We start from the raw sequence: 22,249 nt of genomic DNA, 5'->3' as shown, positions 1-22,249 counted from the left end.
CCCCCCAATCGGAAATAAAACTCAAACTCAGTTGGTAAAATTAAAACCATATGGATGATTTATTTCAATAAAATACAGTGAATGAATCGATACATTTAATTTATTAATATCTAATTGTGATCTCGTGATTCTTGTTTTTTGTCAAGAGAAACACTTGATTGAAAAGTTCTGTACATCAGTAAGAGTGATTCTCCCCCGCGTTTCCATAACAGCCGTTACTGACCAAGCGCTACGGACCTTTGTCTCTTAGCGCTGTCCTCACTACAGTTATACAATATGTACAGTATCTAGCCTCCTGTGGGAGGACCGATCGAGAGGGGGAAACCCAACACCATGCTCAACAATCTAACATTTTCTACACCCGCTGTCCAATAAGAGAAAACGTCCCGCTCACACCGGAGCATCAGACGGAAAACAGAATGAAAATCAAAGCGGCTAGTCGCGAGAGAGAAAGGGGGAGGAGCACCCGAGGCTCCGTTCCAGAAGAACACAAAAAAAAAAAAAAAAAAGATGGGAGACGCCAGGAGCCTCCAGCCACTGAAGATATACAACGCAGTCAGCGCTCCGGTCCAGTACGCCGTCTGCAGCCAGCTCTCCGCCTCCACCACTGGCTGGGGGACCAGTGGAGCGCGTCGCCACCTGGTGCTGTGTTTTGTGTATCTATCAAAGTGTCTGGCTCCTGGAGGAGGAGGAGGAGGAGGAGAGGGATGGCGAAGTGATATGGAGGTTCAAGACCTCTATGGGGCCGGGGCCGGGGCGGCGTCGGCGGCGACTGGCTCTGGGTGATGTATGGAAACCACGCCGGATGACTTGAATTTGGGAAGGTGGAGGCCAAATTTGTTCTCCACGCCGGCGAAGGTGGCTGCGGCCAGGCGGTAGCCTCCGACGTGGTCGGAGTTGATGGGAGGAAGCTCTGAGATACGAGACTTGGGCGTGGGTTCAGATCCTGTCGGGCGACTGCAGAGAGGAGAGAGAGAGAGAGAGGAGGGGGGGGAGGGAAGAGTGATCACTGTACAAACATAAAGGCATTTCTGATATATAGATGAAGATGGAGAACAAAATACCACCGAGCAGAGTGAGAGGGCTACGATGACTCTGCTTTTTGATATTTAACAGAAATTAATTATGTTCTCTGCAAGCGCATCGACTTACTGTCCTCCAAAGTCAATGTAGAACCACCGCTGCAAGAGCTCATAAGTCACCAGCGTCACACCAAACTGAGGAGAAGACCGGCACATACGAGCTGGGGAGAAGACGGAGGAACCAAGTCAACGCGGTTTAATTGCAAGACATGCACCGCGTCCGTCTACGCATGCATGCACACAAACACGAACAAACACGCACCTCCAGCTCCCTTCCACAAAGCCCGGAAGCCCTCCTCCTTCATTATCTTCCTGAAGCAGTCGATGACTCCAGAGTACGTGGTCTGTCCGGCCCTCGCTGCCACTTGCAGACGAGTCTTGATGACATCGGCGGGCGTCACGAGGGAGGCTGCAGGGATACCTGGGAAATAAGAGTCACCAAGGTGTCAGATGTCGCGCGTTTCTTCAAACCTGTGTAAAATGTGGTCTCTGTGACTTTAAAAAGGGGCAATAAAAAGTCAGTCATGATTAATAACAGCTAGTTTATTAGCATTGCTTATTTCTGCTTGCAGCTAAGGTGTCGTTAGTCATGGCTGCTCTATGTCACGCTCTGAGGATACCTGCAATGGCTCCAGCAGTGAGAAGCTGCAGAGGTCCCAGCCTGCCTTGCTCGTCAGCAAACTGGGTCTTGAGGTGGGCGTACGCGGGGAAATAGATGGCAGAGAAGGGGATGTCTCTGAGGAAACATGCTTTAGCACCCTAGAGAGAGACACACACACACACACACACACACAAAAGGACAGACCAATGCATGAGACTGTGCTTGAGAGCAGACTATGAAAGAGGGAGGCGAAGAGAAAAGAGTGCCAGACAGAGGGAGCGCCTTTAAATTGAAACGCAGTGAGAGATATAACGCCGTTTGACACCGCAGGGCGGCCTGAGGCGCGTTACCTTGTAGAGGCCGAAGAAGCCCAGCTCACGGACCACGTTGACCGCACTGACTCGAGGTCCGGTGGTGATCTCGCCGGCCACCTGCAGGCGAATCTTCACAATCTCCAGAGGGTTGGTAAAGATCACCTGAGAGCCTCCAGCCTGGAAGAGAAGGAGGAGCTCGTTCATGAAATGTATCAAAAAAAAAAAAAAAAGGTAAAAAAAAAAAAAAAAAAAAAAAAATGAAATCCTGATCAATCATTTACTTTGTCATTTCCTCGGGCGGTGAGGTGTGCTGGGCCAATGTGTGTAAGGATGAACAACGCTATCAAAAACAGAAACACGTTGCAACTTTTACTCTGGGTGCAGTTCAGCATTGCTGTCTGATTTTAGCTGTTAGGAACTCTGCAAGAAGGTTAATACAACGAATGAAACGGAGTTACTCTTTCACCCGACCGCATCTGTTCTCATCTAGTGTTCATGCAGAGAGTTGGGGTTATGGTACTTACACAACCACCGGCCATAACCTCAGCCAAAAAAGGAATGGTGTTGTCCTTGTTGGTGAACTTGTCTCTCACCAAGTCATTCACCTGTGGGACACAAAACGCAAGCAAAGACCATTCAGAGTAACGCTAAAATTTAAAGCGAGACTGAAGTGCGGGAGGATTTGCGTGGGCGAGGTACTCGCCGTGAGTTTGATGGCTTTCTCAGGCGCTACGCCTATAAGCTGAGGACCAGACCTGTAGAGCATCAGGGGGTTTCGTTAGTATTACTGTGCAAAACGGTAAAGCGAGAGAGGAGAGATCCAAAAACAAATAAGAAGAAGAAATAGAAGACACCAAAGGACAAATCACCGGTGGTGTGACCGCACATACCTCTGTAGAAGCCGAAGAAGCCCTCATAGCGAAGCACCTTCTTAGCACAGTCAAAGCTGTTCTTGTACATCAGCTCTCCGACAAAGGATCCGGTGGACCTCTGGTTCTGCATACGGGTCTTCACCAAGTCGATGGGGTACACCGCCGTCGCTCCCGTAGCTGTGGTAGACACGCGCAAAAGCAGACTTAATGACACCCGGTGTGAATTAGACGTGTCGGATGTGACTGTGTCCGTCTATCAGGCTGCAGTCTGACTCCGACCACGGGGGGGGAGAACTCACCTCCGGCAATGGCGCCGAGGGAGAACCTGTAGGCGGACTCTGCAACCTGGAGCCAGATAGGCCTGGAACTGTCCCCCATGGGCCTGAAGGGGAGGAAGGGGAGGAGGAGGAGGAGGAGGGGGAGAAATCACTGACAATGACATCAATTTTATCGCAAATTAGGGAGTTTCACAGAACCGACTGCCACAATCGTCCTACCTGCTTTTGGGTTTCAACCAGGTGGTGAGGCAGACATCCTCCTCTAGTGGAGCAATCCCTCTCAATGTCAGCGAGATTCAGGCGCCTGGTACACATGGGGTTTATTTCCTGTTATGACATCACTGTCGTCATCATCATATGTTTCAATAGAGTATCTAGCCGAGTATCAGAGTGAGTGTTACCCAGAGGGGGAGTGTAGGGCTGACAACTGGTACAGGATGTCAATTTCCATGGGAGTGATCTGACCAAACCTGTTGGCACCATGAACAAACTCCTCTGCAGAGACAGAGAGACAGAGAGATATAGCAGATTATAATCTTTTATAACAACACATTCCTGACGCACCCACGTAACATCTTTGGCTGGAAGTCAAAGACGCAGCGTGACAAGCGGCGTGACAAGCGGCGTGACAAGCGGCGTGAGCGCAGTGAACCATCCGAGAGCACCTTTGGTCAGCAGCGTGTCGCTCCGCGAGCCGGCCATTGTGCTGTAGATCTTGCGAATCAGCTCCATGTTGTTCAGGAGGGCGTTGAAGGCGTTGAAGTAGGAGAAGCTGACCAGGTGAGAGGTACTGCCACCCGCCGCCTGGCAGAAGAAAAAAAAGGCACAGGCACTGGTTTCACTATACACACCAATGTCTTATAGTCAACTCTCAATGAGAGAGCAACATCCACAGTTTCATACATTACTCAATAATTGCCATATTTAAATTTAAACTGTACCTTTTTTTTTTATTTCATAGCGAGGGCTAAGGAGTAGCTGTACTCCTTTACTTGAATGGTCATATTGTACTGCACATGTATTTTATTATAGCCTGGGCTTCAGGTTCAATAGCTCAGTACTAACGAGCACATTTAGCCCTGTCAAGACATGTCGGGGAGACGAACGCGGGAATGTATGGACACACCTAAGAGAACGATGACGAGCCGGAGCTAAGCGTCTCATTACAATTGGAAAAGCACCGGAATTAAGATGAAAATTACCAGTATTATCCTTTAAGGCTCTTAATAACCCAGCATGCAAAGCAAGAGGATGATTTACTGTGGAGTGTGTTCATTTTCAGAACCCAAACGGGTCAGAGTGGATTATATTACCACCAGCCAGTGAACAATACACAAGTATTGTTTTATCTGAAAATAGCAAATCATCCAGCAAGTCATTCAGAACTCAATATTTTATGGCCTCGGGGGAAAATTGTTCCAAATTACTGTCGGAAAGTTCTCCACGCACGCACGCACACACACACACACACACACACACACACGCACACACACACACACACACACACTCACAGAGACAAGGTTCTCCTCCACAAAGGGTGTGAGCACGTGGTGTCTGATGGTGGCCATAATGTCACTGAAGTCCATGGCGGAGATGACGCCATTCTTCCCTTTGTCCTTCTGGGCAAACGCCTGCCGCGCATGCTCCAACTGCAGCTCCTGAAAAACACGACACGGCAACGCTTGGGCGTGTAAATATAGCATGTTAGCAAAAAAAACTTGAGAAAGTAAGAAATAAAGTAAGAAAAGGCAATCAAACTCTGGTGTGTGTGTGTGTGTGTGTGTGTGTGTGTGTGTGTGTGTGTGTGTGTGTGTGTGTGTGTATGTGTGTGTGTGAAATCAGCACACCTGCAGGAACTGGGTGAACTCCAGGTAGCTGAGGCGTTTCTTGCGGTCGTGCCCAAAGTGCAGACGGATGAACTCACAGTCCCAGTTGAAGGGGATGTGGTGGTGCACCGTGGTCTGGCTGAAGATGTCCCGGACATTCTCTGCAGCAGAAGCATCACATTGAAAAAAAATGAATAAATAAATAATAATCAAATCCTATAATAACAACGACATAACATAAAGCTTTGCGTGTGTGTGTGTGTGTGTGTGTGTGTGTGTGTGTGTGTGTTATGCAAGTCCATCCATGTGTAATGACTTAGACTCAGTAATCTGGTGAACAGTGCCATGTTAATAGCTGAACACATTCCTCACAGCGTACAGTGGAACATGTTTCGTCATTTCTTTTGATTCATTGAAATCACGTGAACTGAATCCATACCGAAGGAAATGTTTCCGGTTCCGGTCTTGTCAAACAGCTGGAAGGCTACTATGAAGAGCGTGTCGGGCGCGCACAACACCGACTCGAACGCCACGAACTCCTGGAACGAGATCAGCCTGCCGTTGTGCGTGAGGCGGAAGGGGGGGGGGGGGGGGGGGGGGGAGACACACACACACAAATATTAGACATAGACGTCGCATAGAAGACGTCGGAATGAGGCAAAGATCAGATCATACGCCGTTGGTTCACAGACTAGTTCACAGAAGTCACGCACAAAAAAAACACAACAACACATTGTCACTATACAGACCTACACACTAAGTCACTTAATCAGTAGAACGTGTGCACATACCTGCATGCACAAACAATCTGGGAAATGAGAGTCATTGGGAGTTTTATCTTATCTTTAAATGGAAATAATGGCAAGTACATATCAGACACTGCTCATTAAACAGTCATGATAATCTGATCACTGATAATCTGTGTGTGTGTGTGTGTGTGTGTGTGTGTGTGTGTGTGTCAGTACATACCCGTCCTTTGTGGTGTCGGCCACAGCAGCGATAAGCTGCACAGTTTTGGGGTTGTGGTGGATCTGCGTGTGAAGTCCTAGATACCTCTGGACGAAGTCTCCTGGGGTCATAAACCTCTCTCCATCGCTGTCTGCTACACTGGCATACTGAGGGGGGGGGGGGGGGGGACCCACAGACAACGGCAGCATCAACACCTAAAACCTCAATAATAAACGACTCCAACAACTGTTCCTTGTACACGGGGGGTAAATAACCACAAAACGTGGGGTGGCTTTTAATTCAATCTACGGGGACAAACACTCCTGCAAACCTCCGACCATCTTTGGGAAGCGTGGAGCAGCTTTCACGTCACCTCCACCCGTCAACAGCATGACATCATGTTAGCTGGGCGATTCAAGCTGCACCCGATTAACACAAAAGGTCAGCGATATTTCGGTTTGTGGCGCGTCACAATTACACACCAGGAGCAGGAACACGTGCTCCTGGTGTTTTTAGCCTGAGAGCCATTTGATCCTTCAGGGTGGGGGACGACGACGACACGAGACTCTCGCCACACAGTGGAGCAAAGAGGGAAGGTTATCCAACCGCTCACGTGACACCTCACGGTCGCACGCAAGAGTACTCCCGAGTTTGTCTCCTCTGACGATACTAAATATGTATATACATGGCATGAGCGCTGGAGTGACACTGTGTGAACATTCAGGTTCTCGCTTGTGCAAACAAAACCAAAATACAAAAAATGATATTCCAGCCTGAACAGAGACTTGAAACCTGGACCCTCTGAGTACCTGGTGTATAGAGAGCTTTGGCCTTTGCCTCGAAAAAGACTGCAACACAACCCCTAAACACGTCGTGGAGGTTGTAGCAGACTGAAATTGAGAAAAGAGGCGGATCACTGCTGACTCATCAACTGTGAAGCACGATCACGTTTGTTTAAGCTTCTTCTTCTTTTTTTTTTTTAAATCTCCACCGGCTGAAAACAAAACATCAGGCTAACCGATGAATTAAAAAAAACAACAACACAGATACAACTATTCGGTTACAGCTGTGTGTGTGTGTGTGTGTGTGTGTGTGTGTGCCGCGGTGTGACAACAGGAGGCTGTGCTGGACTTTGTAAACTGTGCGGCTAAATGCTGTAATTCAAACCCCATGACAGACCTACAAGCTCATTCCCCCCCACAAAGTGAACACAGTCCTGGGTGAGCTTGCACAGAGCACACACACACACACACACACACACACACACACACACACACACACACACACACACACACACACACACACTTATATATATAAAACCTTACCTTCTGGAAGATTGATTTCAGCTCAATTGGGTCCCCACGTTTGGTAGATTGCACCTAAAATGACACATGGCATTATTTGACAGTATGCGTTTTTACATCACCTCCCCCCCCCACACACACACACACAAAAAAAAGGTTTCTGTTCAAAGCTAGTCCTGCAGGCGGTGCACCGCACATAACATGAACCCAAAACAAGCTAGCTGCTTTGGGTTCCTGTCTCCTTGAAACGTCCACTGTTCGTGAAGGAGAAACACAACAACAGACACAGGCTAGAGTTAAACGACTACAGCCTGGACTAAAGACTCTGGTTGAGCAAGTTAAGACGACTAGAGAAAACCACCGACCAGCATTTTGGGGTAGCCGGCTAGCAAACACAAACTACTCGTATGAAGAGGAGACACACACACACACACACACAGCGTAGCAATGACATGTTAAACAGCTTTAAATCTAACGGCTGCGGCGAAAAGATGCCACGTTAAGCTAGCGTTAGTGCGGTCGTATCGCGGTTAGTGACAACAATCTGACAGCAGGTTTAGCATTATCTCGCTAACTTCCAGGTTGTGGGTGTCTCTCATCAAAGGCCAGCCGGGGCGAAGAGCTACTAGCCCAGTGATGCTACAGCCGCGGAGGAGGACACCCGCGGAGGAGACACCCCTCGCCTTCGGGCTGCACCGGGAGGACTAGCGTTTGGATCATTCGCACGCAAGAAAACGAGCGGAAGGACACGCAGACATGTTAAGGCAGAGGGTTGAAAATCGCCGAGAGAGCGATGCCGAAGTCACCTTGACCGCCATGCTGATTTCACGTCACGTACAGTGGAGCGAGGAAGGCGCAGACGTACGCCCTCGGACGTAGTAGCGCGAGCATGAACGCGGAGCAGGACTGCATCCTAGTACCGTGCGCGCATGCACACTCACTCTCTCTCTCTCTCTCTCTCTCTCTCTCTCTCTCTCTCTCTCTCTCTCTCTCTCTCTCTCTCTCTCTCTCTCTCTCTGTCTGCGCGCATGCTCTCTTTCCTCTCACGTGCACACGCACACATACACTGAAGCTGATGTAAACGTGGTTTGCGCTGATGTGAAATTATAGATTCACAAGCTCTCTTCTCACCTCCATGAATGATAGTATTATTACTACTACTGTTACCACCTGTGGTGGAAGGAGTACAAAAACACTGCCGGGTAGCTTAATCTGTATTATGCATCATGATGTATTAATTGACTAGTACAAGTAAGTAGCATAACTAATGTTGTAGTATAAAGTACAACATTGACTTTCAAAAATGCAGTGAAGTAGAAGTATAAACTAGCATCAAATGGAAATACTCCAGTCTACTAATATTAAAGTAAAATCACCTCAAAATGAAGTGTGGTTACTACTACTACGACTACTACTACTACTACTACTTATGCTGCTAATACATAATAGTAATTCGCTAATACTGTCATACTATTACTGCTGCCACTACCACTAGGTCGAGGCTGCTTATTAAAAGCGAAAAAACCTTTCTGAGCACAAAAATAAACAATCCAGTATCTCATTGACGTGCGCTATCCAGATGTCAACAGTGTTTGTTGTCACTGATAAGGCGGTGACCCGCTGCAGTGTATTTACTACCTGCAGTACAGCTCCAGCCATGTGTTATCTGATTTTTAAAAAAATCGCTGTAAAGTCACCTGCAGTATTTCTATTTTTACCTTCAAGCTAATTCTGAGTATTTCCTTCACCACTGGACCCCATAATAATAATAATAATGATAATAATAATAATAATAATAATAATAATACAATACAATAGAAATGAACAGCAGAAAAAGCAGGAAAAGAAAACTACATAAAACGTAGTAAAAGTATAAATTAACAGGGAACTAAATAAAAAAATGTAATGACATAAAAATGACGTCTTTTATATTTCTTAATTTGTCTTGGGGAGCGCAGGATACTCTATATTTGTTGTGAATGTAGCTCCCGTGAGTCATGCATCACGTGGCGTCTACACCACGTGACCCCGCCACTGAAAATAAAAAAAACATGGCGGCACACTGTTCCGTGGGACTGGCAACGAGATCGGCAGGTACTAACCCTGAAACACCGTCCGAACTCAGAGAGACGGCTGTGATACGCGGCAGCTCGGACCGCCCTTACTCTCGGCTAACGTCAAACACGAACTACGTCTTTGAAAAGCGTATTGAAACATAATAGTTCGTACATGACGAGGCTGTGTTTTGACGTCTGTTAGCTTGCTAGGTATAGCTACATGCTACATTAAGCTAATCTGTGTGTATGCGGGTCGATGGTCCATTCATAGGCTGATATAACAGTGGCAGAATATATATATATATATATATATATATATAAATAAAGTGAAAGTGTTGTTGTGTGGCAACCTAAGATAGATATGTCATAAACTGCTCAATATTTTTATCTTCAGTATCAGAAAACACAAACGTTGACTAACAGTCAATTAATTGTTTTATATGTTGTTTTTTTTTACTTATTTACAAGAGATTTATGAGCTCATTTCTGGTAAACACCAGATTTAAAGTGATGCTTTTGTGTGTGTGTGTGTGTGTGTGTGTGTGTGTGTGTGTGTGTGTGTGTGTGTGTGTGTGTCTTTGTGGAGAAACTCAAGTTTCACAGATCAGGCCATTCAATCAACTGTGAGTCACCTAAGAATGTCTTTGGCCCGAGGAGAGCAATACATTATACAATACATTTAAAAAGTCCCACATCATGTTGTGCCTTAATTGGATAGTGAAAGCGAGGGATTGAATGCTACAAAGTTCACTGTGCAGACTCAGTCCAGCCCCCCCCCCCCCCCCCCCCGAGTGTGTAGACTCAGGGGGGGGGGGGGCTCTCCTCTTCATTCTGTTGCTCTCCTCTTTCCGCCAGGACTCGGGGGTTTCCTGCGGAGGGTTTGTTCTTTAAGAAGCTGCGGTCCCCCAAAAGCCCTGCTGAGTCCTCAACATCGCCACTTCTTCTGGAGGAAGTGGAAAAGCTCTCACCATGTAGTTCGCCCGGCTGCCGTCAAGCCTGCCTATGCGGTACCCCAGGTACAGCACCACATACTCTGTGATTTGTCGGGACAACAATACGAGCCACCCTCCTTATTCTCGTCTCTCCCCTCTTTTCCCTGACTGTAGCACATTGCGCGGCCTGACTACGTCAGCGCTAGACTGATCCCAGAATGGCCGGAGTACATAGAGATCAAAAACCAGGAGCAGATCGAAGGCCTCGCCAGAGCCTGTCAGCTAGCCAGACGTGTGCTGCTACTAGCCGGACGCTGCCTGAGGGTAAGCGACCCAATCGCCGCGACGTAATGTCTGTGCTCGCGTGTCGTCAAAAACAACATGCCGATTTTTGACCTGCGACCTCCAGGTGGGTATGACAACGGATGAGATAGACTTCATCGTGCACCAAGAGACAATCGAGCAGAACGCTTACCCGTCCCCTCTCGGATACGGGGGTTTCCCCAAGTCAGTCTGCACATCTGTGAACAACGTGGTCTGCCACGGCATCCCCGACAGGTAAAAGGTGGGTGGGTGGGTGGGTGGGGGGGCATCTACTCGCACATGCACAGCTGTTAGATGATGGGCGGCCCAACGTTTCACGCCAGGGGTCACATGGAGACAAATGTTTTTGTCCTGTGTGTCGTGTGAGCCTTTCGATTTCATATGCGCAGAAACTGCGTCTTAATACAGTCAGCGGGCCAAATATGATTTAATTTTAAAAATAACTCAAGTTAAATTAAGATGCACACACAATTGTTTTGTAGTATTGTTGTTAAATGTTTTCTCTTTGTTTCCTCCCAAAATAATATTCTAGTGAGATAATAACACATTGAACGTCGTAACGAAATGTTGCAACTTCAATCTTTAAAGGTTGGACCTTTATTATAGAAACCTTTGATGATGAACTTGGTTGTGAAGTTTGTAAATTGTTTCTTATCGCCCAAAACACGACCGTATCATTTTGGAATTGAATTCATTATTGGACAATTTGTCTTCTTAGATAAATCCAAAATATAGATATATATATATATATATATATTTGAAAGGTAAGGTGCTATGTTGACGCCCAGCATTAATCGTGTTACTACACAAAAGTTGTACATTATTGAAAATGTAAGTTGTCCTCTGAATATGCAACATTAACTTGTTGTATGCCGGTGTCCCGCAGTCGGCAACTTGAAGACGGAGACATCGTCAACGTTGACGTCACCGTGAGTTGTACGCCGACACGCAAACAAACTCACCAGTCGGAAAACGATGCCGGCGCCTCGTCGACTGACCCCGTTGCCTGCCTGTTCACGACAGGTGTATTTAGATGGTTACCATGGCGACACTTCCGAAACCTTCCTGATTGGCCAGGTGGATGAGGTCGGGCGGCGATTGGTGGAGACTGCCAGGCGCTGCCGAGACGAGGCCATCGCCGCCTGCAAGCCGGGTGCACCGCTCTGTGTTATAGGAAACACTATCAGGTACACACACACACCCACACACACACACACACACACACACACACACACACAATTACATACATACCATATAATTACATTCACTGTTCTTCTGGCAGTGAGATCGCCCACGCCGGTGGCTTTCAGGTGTGTCCTTATTTCATTGGACATGGAATTGGTTCTTACTTCCACTGCCATCCTGAGATCTGGCACCATGGTAAGTTTGTCTCTGTGGTCAGCAGAGACGGGGACAGGAGCACCTGTCCTTGTGTCTCTTTGTGTGGACTGTCTTAATATAATGTCTATGGCACACTGCAGTAGTCATTGTGCTGTAGACCTTAATGGACTCTGGGGTATCGATAGAAGAAAATTCTCTTCTTCCTCTTTCTTTTCAGCTAACGACAACGACATGACCATGGATGAAGGGATGTCTTTCACAATAGGCAAGTTCACTTTTTCACGTTTTTTTTTGCGCGCACGTTAAGATGCCTGTGTGTGTGTGTGTGTGTGTGTGTGTGTGTGTGTGTGTGTGTGTGTGTGTGTGTGTGAGAGAACGTGGGGCTGATGTCGTTCTGTTGATTTCTAGAGCCCATACTGATGGAGGGGTCTGCAGAGTTCAGAATCCTCAGAGACAAGTGGACCGCGGTGTCTGCAGACGACAAACGGTACGCGGTGGACAAACAGAAACGTCTCGTCTTTTATCCGACCAAATGGTTTTCCCATCCGGCATCGAGTAAAAAGCCCAGAACAAAAAAACACACCTAGTGGTTTTCACTGTGTGGATTTTAACCGAATGAGACACAACATTAAGATGTATTTTCTAATCTTACACTCTCAAAAGAGCATATGTTGAACTAATCCTTTAAAATCTTCCATGTGTTTTTTTTTCATTGACCTTCACGCAGGTCCGCTCAGTTTGAACACACTGTGGTCATCACATCTGACGGAGTGGATATTCTCACTAAGCTGCCGGAAGAGAGCAATCTGTGACCTGAAGCACCTGAAGTTCAGCTGTTAGAAATCTCTTTACCTCAAACTACCTGAGACAACAACACGCTGTGACGAGAGTGTCGTTTCTACCTGTACAGGTTATTAAAAAGACTGAGGATGCAGATGCAGATACAGAGGGCTGCTGGTGCATCTAACTGCTGAAGTGGAGATCTATGCATGTCGTGAGTGTTCGTATCGTCGTTATACGAGATCCCAATCGTCTTCAAATCTCAAGTCTGTTCTTTTTGCTAACCTCTCAGCTGGTGGCCAGTTTGCAATGACGGCGTTAATGAAGCCCATCATAGCTAAACGTGATTCATGCCAATCAAAGAGAGACGAAGAACAGTTTAAATGGGAGCAACAAGGATTTTAGAAATGCTATCTGTCACGAGTCCAAATTTTACTTTTTGTGTATTAATTTAGCTCATTTAATTATATTTATATGTCACTTCATCATTGTTTGAATGTTTCACAGCCTTCTCTACACTACAAGGTATTTAATTGTGCTGTAAAATTCCAAGTCCTTTTTATTTTATTTATTCTTCGCTCAAAAAAACGAATCAAATTTTCAGATGTGGGACCTACTAGATCTTTTATTGCATACTAAATAGTGTGGGTATTAGAACGCACAGGTGTGTCCTGATACATGAACGCATGGTACGGCCTTGTTGCTGTGACGCTCAGAAAGTGACCGTCACCAAGTATAGCCAGTAGATGGCAGCACTCACTAATGCATTTCACCGTGCAACGAGCGCAGGCTTCCTGATCCTCCCGCGTGTCACTCATAACGTGGGCTGCAGCGCGACACACCGCATCTGACCGTCTCTAATCTGTTTATGGCCCCATAACCATGAGTGGAAAGCACATTTTAGATCAGTCTAACCCGAGTGTCGATAACGAATTGTTTTGTAACGTCTGCTCCCAGCGTGACGAGGGCTTTTTCACGCAACCACCAGACTTAGTTCACCATGACATGCTGAACAATAAACCCTCCGCACAAAGTAGAGCACAAAAATGCTGCGTGGAGGTTTGTCAGCATCACCCCCTTTTTGGTCTATTGTTCCTATTCCTCTTAACTAGATCTTTTGTCCACAGGTGGGTTTAATAAAGACGAGAACATGTGATCCAGTGCCTCACAAAGCTCTTTCTCACCTCCCTTTTTTTTTTTTTTTTTTTTTACAGTAACACATTTGCAGGTTACCTGACACTTGACAGCTCAAATTACAGGCTTGTTCATTTACATTAAAGTTAGATTACATGTGTGCAGTACGTGAGCGATTAAATGCTTCTCCTACAAACGTGATCAAGTCCTTTGTGAGAGAGTTCTGACCGCAGTGCTGTGTGGAGAAATGTAAACGTGATGTTTTGGTAATAATGCGTCTGTAACCGAGTAATGGTGACGTGAAGATGCTTCAGAGGGAGAACAGAAAAAAAAATGCATAGGCGGAGAAATTGGATTCCAGCCTACTGGGTGTGTTTTCACTTCCTGCCAATGTACTCTCTGAGTGTGTGTGTGTGTGTGTGTGTGTGTGTGTGTGTGTGTGTGTGCGCGCGCTCAAGCCAGTGCCAGTTTGTGGGCGAGGCAGTAAGGATTAGACAAATAAAGGTGGATGGGTTACTCAGGAGCCTGGTCATGTCCAGCCAGGAAATGATTCACATTTATATATATTTATTTATTTGATCCAATACATGATAAGGATGACTTGGTCATTTATTCAGCTTTTATTAAACTTGAGGGACAAAGTCAAACTTTTAAAGCGTAAAGAAAGACCTTCTTAAAGACCAAACTAAATTGTCTTTTTTTTTTTTTTTTGTATCTTGTTGAAGCAATGCATTACTCCCCATTCCATGTCAGGGTGTGTGTGTGTGTGTGTGTGTGTGTGTGTGTGTGTGTGTGTGTGTGTGTGTGTGTGTGTGTGTGTGTGTGTGTGTGTGTGTTTCTGAAAGAAGTGTGTGTTTCTTGTGAATCAGGACAGGAGTAATGTAAAAACAACTCTCGACGGCCTTCCACCAGCATACAATTCATTCAAGTTGAAACGACATAAGAGGGTTTTGTCAGCAAGAAGGAGAGAAAGTGAAGGAGCTATAGGGAGAGTAGAGGCGGTAGGAGTTTTAGGGAGGAGTTCTAGGGAGGAGCAGGGAGCGGCGGCGGGGTGAGGTGTTGGATTAGGGTCACGAATCCTCTCTCCTGCCTCTCCTCTTTCCCGCATGTCGGGACTCATTCCTGCTCTCCTGTAAATCCTCCTCTCCTTTCTTCGGTATTCGATTTTTTTTTTTTCTTCAAATAACACACCCACCGTTTGCAGTATATGATACGCTTCTATTACTCATGACGGTGGATTGTCATCACTTCTGCAAAAAGAAGGTTATGTTTGTATTCCTTGAAATTCCCTAAAACACAACTTTTTTTCACGATTCATTCCGAACAATATTAACACGATCGTTACCAGATTGTCTTTACCGACACACACTTCTGCACCCCTGATGCTGACGATACAGTCACATGTGAGGTATCTGACATCTGCATTCCTCATTCAGTGTGTGTGTGTGTGTGTGTGTGTGTGTGTTAACATATTTACTGTCTATGCGGTCAGTTGTTCTCTAACTACTGGATGAGTAGATTAATGTGTTCCCACATTCCAGGTGTGCACACCTACACCACTGTGTGTGTGTGTGTGTGTGTGTGTGTGTGTGTGTGTGTGTGTGTGTGTGTGTGTGTGTGTGTGTGTGTGTGTGTGTGTGTGTGTGTGTGTGAGTGAGACTGTGATATATCACACTTAGCTGGCATCTCGCTGAGGAGCTCCGCAGGAATTCTTGACTTTCCTTGGTGACCTGTAAGATCGCGGCGTTAGTAAAGCAAGACGTTGTTTTCAGACTTGTAGAGGCAGATCACTCTGACACACATGCACAGATGGCATGTACTGAAGTTAACTGAGTAACCCTGAGTCAAAGCCCCCCCCGAAGGCCAAGCGAAAAAAAAAAAACCCCAGCCGAGATTGTTTTATGGGATCAAACATGCACTGCGCCGGGACGTGCAGCTACAGGGCGATGTGTCGAGTGAGTAAACACCTTCATGGACGTCCCTCGCGTTGACGGGGATTTTTTTAAACTTGAGGGAAACGACAGAAAAAAAATCACTTTAATATTAATTCACACAACTTCTGCTCTGGTCAAGAGTGTGGTCTGAACGCAGCTAGACCCGTTCTCTACCTTCTTATTGTCCTTTCATTTTCTTTCTTCATGTTTGTTATTTCATTAGCCACTCTTTTCATTATCCACTTTTTTTTTTTATCCACTCTTTTTTTTTTTTTTTTAGGCAGTGTGTAGGAGCAGTGGTGCTTTGAGCTCAAATGCTTACTTCAGCATGCTAACACTAGCAATGACAATGCTAATGGGGATATTAATATTAGGATCCTTTGTTCTCCAGCTCTACATCCCCTCAATATAACAATAATACACACTTAACATCTGTCTTCTTAGGGGTTTTAAAAACGATTTACACACACACACACACACACACACGCGCACGCACTATTGTCTGCATTTTATCTGTATTTGTAGTAATCAGTGCATATAAAGGTAGAACAAAAACATCTTTAAAGGTGTCCTTTATATGTCATATTAAGCGGATGTTTAACCTGGGGAACATAGGACCCTGGGGACATAGATATGCTTCCGTGGACAATTACACGAGGGATGTTTTGGTGTCAAATTAGGCCACATAGAGTATGTGTGTCACAAGTTACAGTTAATGTGCGAGAATGCATTTGCGTGTGTGACAGACGAGGTCCGACGCAGGGAGGGTTCCCTCTTGATTGACACTTACAAGGCGGAAACTTTCTCCTTTGACCTCTTGAGTCTTTCACTGCGAGGAATGCTTTTTTTTTTTTTTTTTCTTCTCTTTTTAACACTGTGGAAATATTTTGGGGGAGTGTTTTCGGTGCTCCCACACCTCAGATAAGGACACTATGCACTTATCCCAGTGTGTAGCTTTGTCTTCTGTGTGTGTCTCTCTTTGGCTTCTGTGTGTCTCTTTGTTCCTTTGACACCCTTCCTGACTCTAAACAACTGCAGCAGACTGCCAAAGTAAGAGCAGAGGTGCTGTGTGTGTGTGTGTGTGTGTGTGTGTGTGTGTGTGTGTGTGTGTGTGTGTAGATGGTAAACATCACCCGAGGCAGCTCTAAAAGGTCAATGATAAATGGACTGTCTGCCTCTGTTGTGTTGTGAGATTCCCACACACACACACACACACACACACACTGGTGCTCACTGCCTGGCACAATGTCCTCTCTTGCAGTGCTTGGACCAGAAGAAAACTGGTTATGCAGCTCAGAGCAATAGCCTTTTAGCCGTGTGTGTGTGTGTGTGTGTGTGTGTGTGTGTGTGTGTGTGTGTGTGTGTGTGTGTGAGAGAGTTATTTGTTTAGGATCAGGTAAGCTTTATTCCTCGAACAAAGCCCTCCCTCATTTCTTTGATCTATTTCAGAAAGGTTTCACCACAACAAAAGACTTTTTATTATATTCATATCATTGTCACTGATGAACAATACTGTAATAGTGTGTCATATTGATGTTAGTGTCCTGTCCTGATGAGAGGACAGAGAAGTTGATGAGCGACAGACTATGTTCCTTCCTACAGAACAAAGGTGTTTTCAACAATAGTAACTGAGCTCTCTGTGTGTGTGTGTGTGTGTGTGTGTGTGTGCGTGTGTGTGTGTGTGTGTGTGCGCGGTTGACTGCACATTATAGTGCAGTGGACTATAACAGAGTTGGAGGAAGTTCTCTCCGTGGAGCCTAAAGGAATGGTTGAGGAATTTCTTAAAACAATCCTCACAAGTTTGCAGGTCTCTGCCAGAATCCTCAAAGTGCCATTAAAAAAAGCTCAGTATGTGTGTGTGTGTGTGTGTGTGTGTGTGTGTGTGTGTGTGTGTGTGTGTGTGTGTGTGTGTGTGTGTGTGTGTGTCTGAACTAACAACACAACTCAACAATGTATAGCTCTCTGTGGCCACCAAAGCGAGGCATTATGGTGGAAACTGATTTGTTGTGCTGCCAGATTTGAGTTATGGACAATGGGATACTGGTGTGTGTGTGTGTGTGTGTGTGTGTGTGTGTGTGTGTGTGCGCACATTCCCATGCATCAAAGGTATCATAATATATTGTTTCTGCTATATTTTGATTACGATATTTTTGATGTATTCACTCAAAGATAAAAAAGGAAAAAAAAGGAAGATTCATGTAGTATAATGTATCAGTATTTCTGTTTTACATTAACTGTGAAACGGTTGCCTTCTCCCTCCTCACTCAGCCCTGTTCCACAACATCAACAGTGTTTATGTCTGCTTGATTATCACGCAAAAACACAAGTCACAGTATTTTACCGTTTTCCACTGAGACCACTTTACTGGAGCAATTTGGACTTTACTGTCTTTCTCCAAAGAGAGGCCAGAGTCATATTTACAACCCTTTCCATATTTTCCCAGCCAGTCTCAGCTTTTATTATAGCCTGGTCACCGCGGCTTTTAAAAAAAAAAAAAAAAAAATACACATCATCAAATAAACGTTACAGTTTCACTCCTGTCAGAGAGCGATACGGGTGTGTATGCGGTGGGAGTTAAAATGTGACTTCACTGTTGCAGATATTTACGGCTAAAAGCTAAATTAAAGGAACCATTTGCTGTAAAGATACAGCGGGGTAATGCTGTTTGGAATGCTAGCGCTGCCAGTCGCCATGTTGAGAGCCATGCGGAGGCAATAGAAATGCTCTGAACGACCTTCGAGGGTTGAAGACACACAATTCAAAATGCATTATATCATTAGAGTTTGAGCAGAGAGGGAAAACAATGCAACTATACAGATCACCTGACTTCAATGGGACGTGTGCACATTCCCTTACAAGTGAAAACCTGTACGAATGATGTCTTATGTGCTGAGACAAACATCCACCACCAACATGAATCTGTCAGGGAAAAGCGAACACAGAATGGAAGTCAGCTTCTCTCACTGTGCACCTCCCTCAGGTTACCTCTTTGTAGCGCACCTGGACCCACCAACACCAGGACCCCTCTCACAACTCCTGCCATCTCACATTACATCCTCTGGCCTCCTGACACACACACACACACACACACACACACATACACACAACCCTAACTCAGGAGGTAAATGTACAAAAGGGGGGGGGGGGTTGCAATTGTCCCGAGGGTGTTACAGCACTGCTTGGCAAGAGAAGACATCAATTACATCTTATTGCCTGTAATCAATACGCTCATCAAGAAGGGTAAAGGGTTTGTTGCAGCACACAATGTGTGTGTGTGTGTGTGTGTGTCTCTGTTTATGGTTTAACCATGAGTCTAAGTTCTACTGAGACATAGGATCAATACTGTGAATATGAGATACCACATAGGGGATGTAAATTAGACATTTGTCCCCACAATGTCACTTGCTTTGCTTACTCATAGCGTTGCTTTCTTTCTGTTTTTGCAGGCCATTGTCCTCGCCGCGCTTATACTGTATGTCCTCAATGTTATCAACAACGTCCTTTTTCTGAGGACACCTACTGTCCTCCTAAAGGAATAGTATGAGATTTTGGGTCTTATTTTTCTTTTCTCTTGCAAGAGAGTTAGATGGCAAGATTAACACCCTCATGTCTGTGTGGTAATATATGCAGCTATAGCCAGCAGCAAGTTAGCTTAGCTTAGCATAAAAAAAACTAGAAACAGGAGGAAACAGCTAGCTTGACTCTGTGCCAAGGGGTGAAACACTTTTACATGTTCTGTTTTGATCCATAGAAAAACTAGTATCAACAGTTGAGTCTTAAATAACTAGGGAGCTTCAGATACTTGTATCCAGTCTTTATGCTAAGCTAACTGGTTGAAGGCACTCTGGGTTTCCAGCTGACAAAGCTTTCATACATGTCTCTAAACTGATTCTGAATCAGCCATCAACTAAGTCAGAGACGATCTTCTCTAAACATATTTACATGCTTACACAAGCGCTCATGGAAAGTGCATTGATGTGTTGCAGCTGTGACAGATCTCCGGTTTGGAGATTCAATATGATTGTGAAACCGATTGTGTGTGTGTGTGTGTGTGTGTGTGTGTGTGTGTGTGTGTATTTATCAGTATCCCAAGGCTACGTGTTTCTACAGTGTCATAAAAAACACACACACACCCTACCACTCAGCTCATTTCGCCACACCCTCAGGTGAGTGTGCGTTTGTTTTCCCTTAGTGTACCTGGAGCTTTAAGAACAAATACAGGAAGGGATGTGGCTCGGGCGAGTCTAGGCGCTGGATTTTAGGTGTGTGTGTGTGTGTGTGTGTGTCAGAGTCAGAGAACATTGCTTTCACTGTCATTCCTCTACTTTAGCACCCAAGGCGAGGTCTGTGCTCCTCCGCTGTCGTAATACTGAACATGCTGTACACGGAGCACGCACACACACACACATGACTCAGTTCTTAATTCTGGTTAGAGGTAATTAAATTAATTTGCAGTGTGCGCGCATGTATAACGTTTTATCAGGATTCTTGTTTGTTGAAGACAAACTAAAACTCCTTAGAATAAGCAGTCACTGATAGTCGCTAATATGTATGTGTGTATGTATGTGTGTATGTATGTATGTGTGTATGTATGTAATGATTCATTACGCTTGTGTGCCGTTCAGCTCCTGACTCAGAGTTAATCAGCAATGATTCATTAACAAAGTGATCAGGAAGCCGACTTCGACATATGTATCAAACCAATCGTTCGAACGGTGGTTCATTTAACAGTCTGCCCTCAAGTACCGTGTCAATATTAACTATGTCTTTGTTTTATTTCAATGTTGGGAACTACTTTATACTACATTCCCATCCGTTCTTTGGCATCTGTGTGCCTTTACACTAAAACCACGACTGGATATCAATAGATAGATGCTCGACTGGAACTGCGCTGGTCTTTCAGTCTGTCTAAGTGTAGACAAGATGTGTGGCCCTTTCGTTCCCGAGAGGAGAAGAAGAAGAAAAGGAGGCGTAATGATGTTGACAGGCTGTGGTGTTGAGGACAGACGATTGACACACACACACACACACACACACACACACACACACACACACACACACACACTTTGGGAATGGGGTTTATTGTGAAATAACTAACAACACCTCACTTTACAAACTGTGGTTGTTAATCGGTGATGCGGTCGATTCCTGTTTCTGACCTTCTGCAGACAGAGCCATAATCCACTGGTGATCGTCCAGCAGGCTGCTGCTCTTACACCCCAAACTAGACGGGAAGAACTTCAACAACAGATGCGAAAATACAAAGAGTCAACAAAGCAGATCGTCGCATGCTTTAGCAATTCAACTACTTCAAAGTGGGACATTTTAAGATAAGAGTCTTTTTTTTATCAGACATCTGCCAAACACGTGACCCGACCAGGACATGTTTTGAACCTCTGATTCAATTAACCTTTCCTTGAGTTCATACCAAATGCACCAATTTCTTTCCTACCTGTTCATTTAAAATCTAATATCAAAGTAATGTCGATTCAGCTGATCCTCACTGGAGATCAGGAAGACTTAAGTAGATAACAGACCTGCACATTGAACCGCATTCTTCCCCTGTCCAATTTCCCCTCTCTGCATTCCCCTCTTCCACCATTATTTGTGCCTTTTACACTGTATGTGGGCAGTTTGTTTCTCCCTCTCTCTCTTTCCGTCAGCCCTCTCTCTCTCTCTCTCTCTCTCTCTCTCTCTCTCTCTCTCTCTCAATGTGCAGACAAAGCCGGCGTTGTCCGCTGTGTTGCGGGGGACAGGCTTTGGGTCAGCGTCTCACGGAATGCCTTGAAAAGCGTCTAGTGAGGGAGTGTGTTAATGTGCAGGTCTGTGCCCAGTCTGGTCTCCGGGTCCTTCTGGCTCTGTGACTCATCCAATGAGTCGTTAGGGAAGACACGGGCCCTGTGGTGATAGCATGTAACGATCCGAGGGAGAACGGATCGTAACTCTAAATTCGGACTAATTTCTGTAGCTCTGGGTTTCTGGGGCCGCGGTTTGGAGAAGCCAGCTACTGTATTGCAAAACACACTGCTGCATATCTCTATTTCTTCTATTCCTTTGGTCAAAAAATGTAATTTTTATCTCAGTCTTTGTTTCCATATGTCCCTCCCATGCTAGGCCACGTTGCTATTGTTGTGTGTTGTCCAAAGCCAAAAAGGAATATTGATATTTCTGTCAAAATCACTGTACTGACCAACTACTGTACCGGATCCGCCCTCCTCTCTCTCCCAGCCTGTTATCTCTGCTTCTACTTGTTAACAGCACGGATGTCAGTAAACACAATTTGTGAGAACGCGAAGCAAATGTCCAGATAGCACTCTCGTGTCACTGGGTATTTTGCCAATATTTTCCTTGTGTGGGACTTTGCGCATGCTTTGATTGCACCTGTGTCCAAGTTTAACAGAAGTCTTTATTATAGTGTTATACTCAGAGACCTACCGTCAGAGGATGACAGGGTAGCTTGAAGCGCCATGTTATTGCTGCAAATGTGTATTTTTGACAAAGCCTCAGGCATCATTGACCTGA

At 45.4% G+C, this 22,249-nt stretch overlaps 2 protein-coding genes across 2 annotated transcripts; one reads left to right on the top strand and one right to left on the bottom strand.

Annotated features, from left to right (window-relative positions):
- Nucleotides 1-35: 35 nt before the first annotated feature.
- LOC137866635 (electrogenic aspartate/glutamate antiporter SLC25A12, mitochondrial-like) lies at nucleotides 36-8,133 on the bottom strand. The gene is made up of 18 exons (XM_068702661.1): nucleotides 8,032-8,133; nucleotides 7,247-7,300; nucleotides 5,943-6,088; nucleotides 5,413-5,528; nucleotides 4,995-5,134; nucleotides 4,659-4,805; nucleotides 3,813-3,951; nucleotides 3,549-3,642; nucleotides 3,356-3,451; nucleotides 3,169-3,251; nucleotides 2,884-3,046; nucleotides 2,701-2,752; nucleotides 2,522-2,602; nucleotides 2,034-2,174; nucleotides 1,703-1,841; nucleotides 1,345-1,503; nucleotides 1,153-1,243; nucleotides 36-957 (listed from the first exon to the last, which is right to left on the bottom strand). Exons 1-18 carry the CDS (start codon nucleotides 8,041-8,043, stop codon nucleotides 738-740), a joined length of 2,073 nt encoding a protein of 690 aa, XP_068558762.1. The 5' UTR covers nucleotides 8,044-8,133; the 3' UTR covers nucleotides 36-737.
- Nucleotides 8,134-9,266: 1,133 nt separating this feature from the next.
- On the top strand, nucleotides 9,267-13,815 carry metap1d (methionyl aminopeptidase type 1D (mitochondrial)). The gene is made up of 10 exons (XM_068702649.1): nucleotides 9,267-9,319; nucleotides 10,138-10,298; nucleotides 10,389-10,538; nucleotides 10,624-10,772; nucleotides 11,425-11,467; nucleotides 11,562-11,725; nucleotides 11,821-11,918; nucleotides 12,097-12,144; nucleotides 12,288-12,366; nucleotides 12,607-13,815. The coding sequence occupies exons 1-10, from the start codon at nucleotides 9,277-9,279 to the stop codon at nucleotides 12,689-12,691; spliced, it is 1,020 nt and encodes a 339-aa protein (XP_068558750.1). The 5' UTR covers nucleotides 9,267-9,276; the 3' UTR covers nucleotides 12,692-13,815.
- The last annotated feature ends 8,434 nt before the right edge of the window (nucleotides 13,816-22,249 follow it).

This window comes from Cebidichthys violaceus, unplaced genomic scaffold (genome assembly GCF_023349555.1).
Source record: "Cebidichthys violaceus isolate CVI_PGR_0920_01 unplaced genomic scaffold, fCebVio1.0.p SCAF_87, whole genome shotgun sequence".
NCBI lineage: Eukaryota > Metazoa > Chordata > Actinopteri > Perciformes > Stichaeidae > Cebidichthys > Cebidichthys violaceus.
The sequence above is the reverse complement of the archived record's forward strand: the minus strand, read 5'-3'. Positions and strand labels throughout refer to the sequence as shown.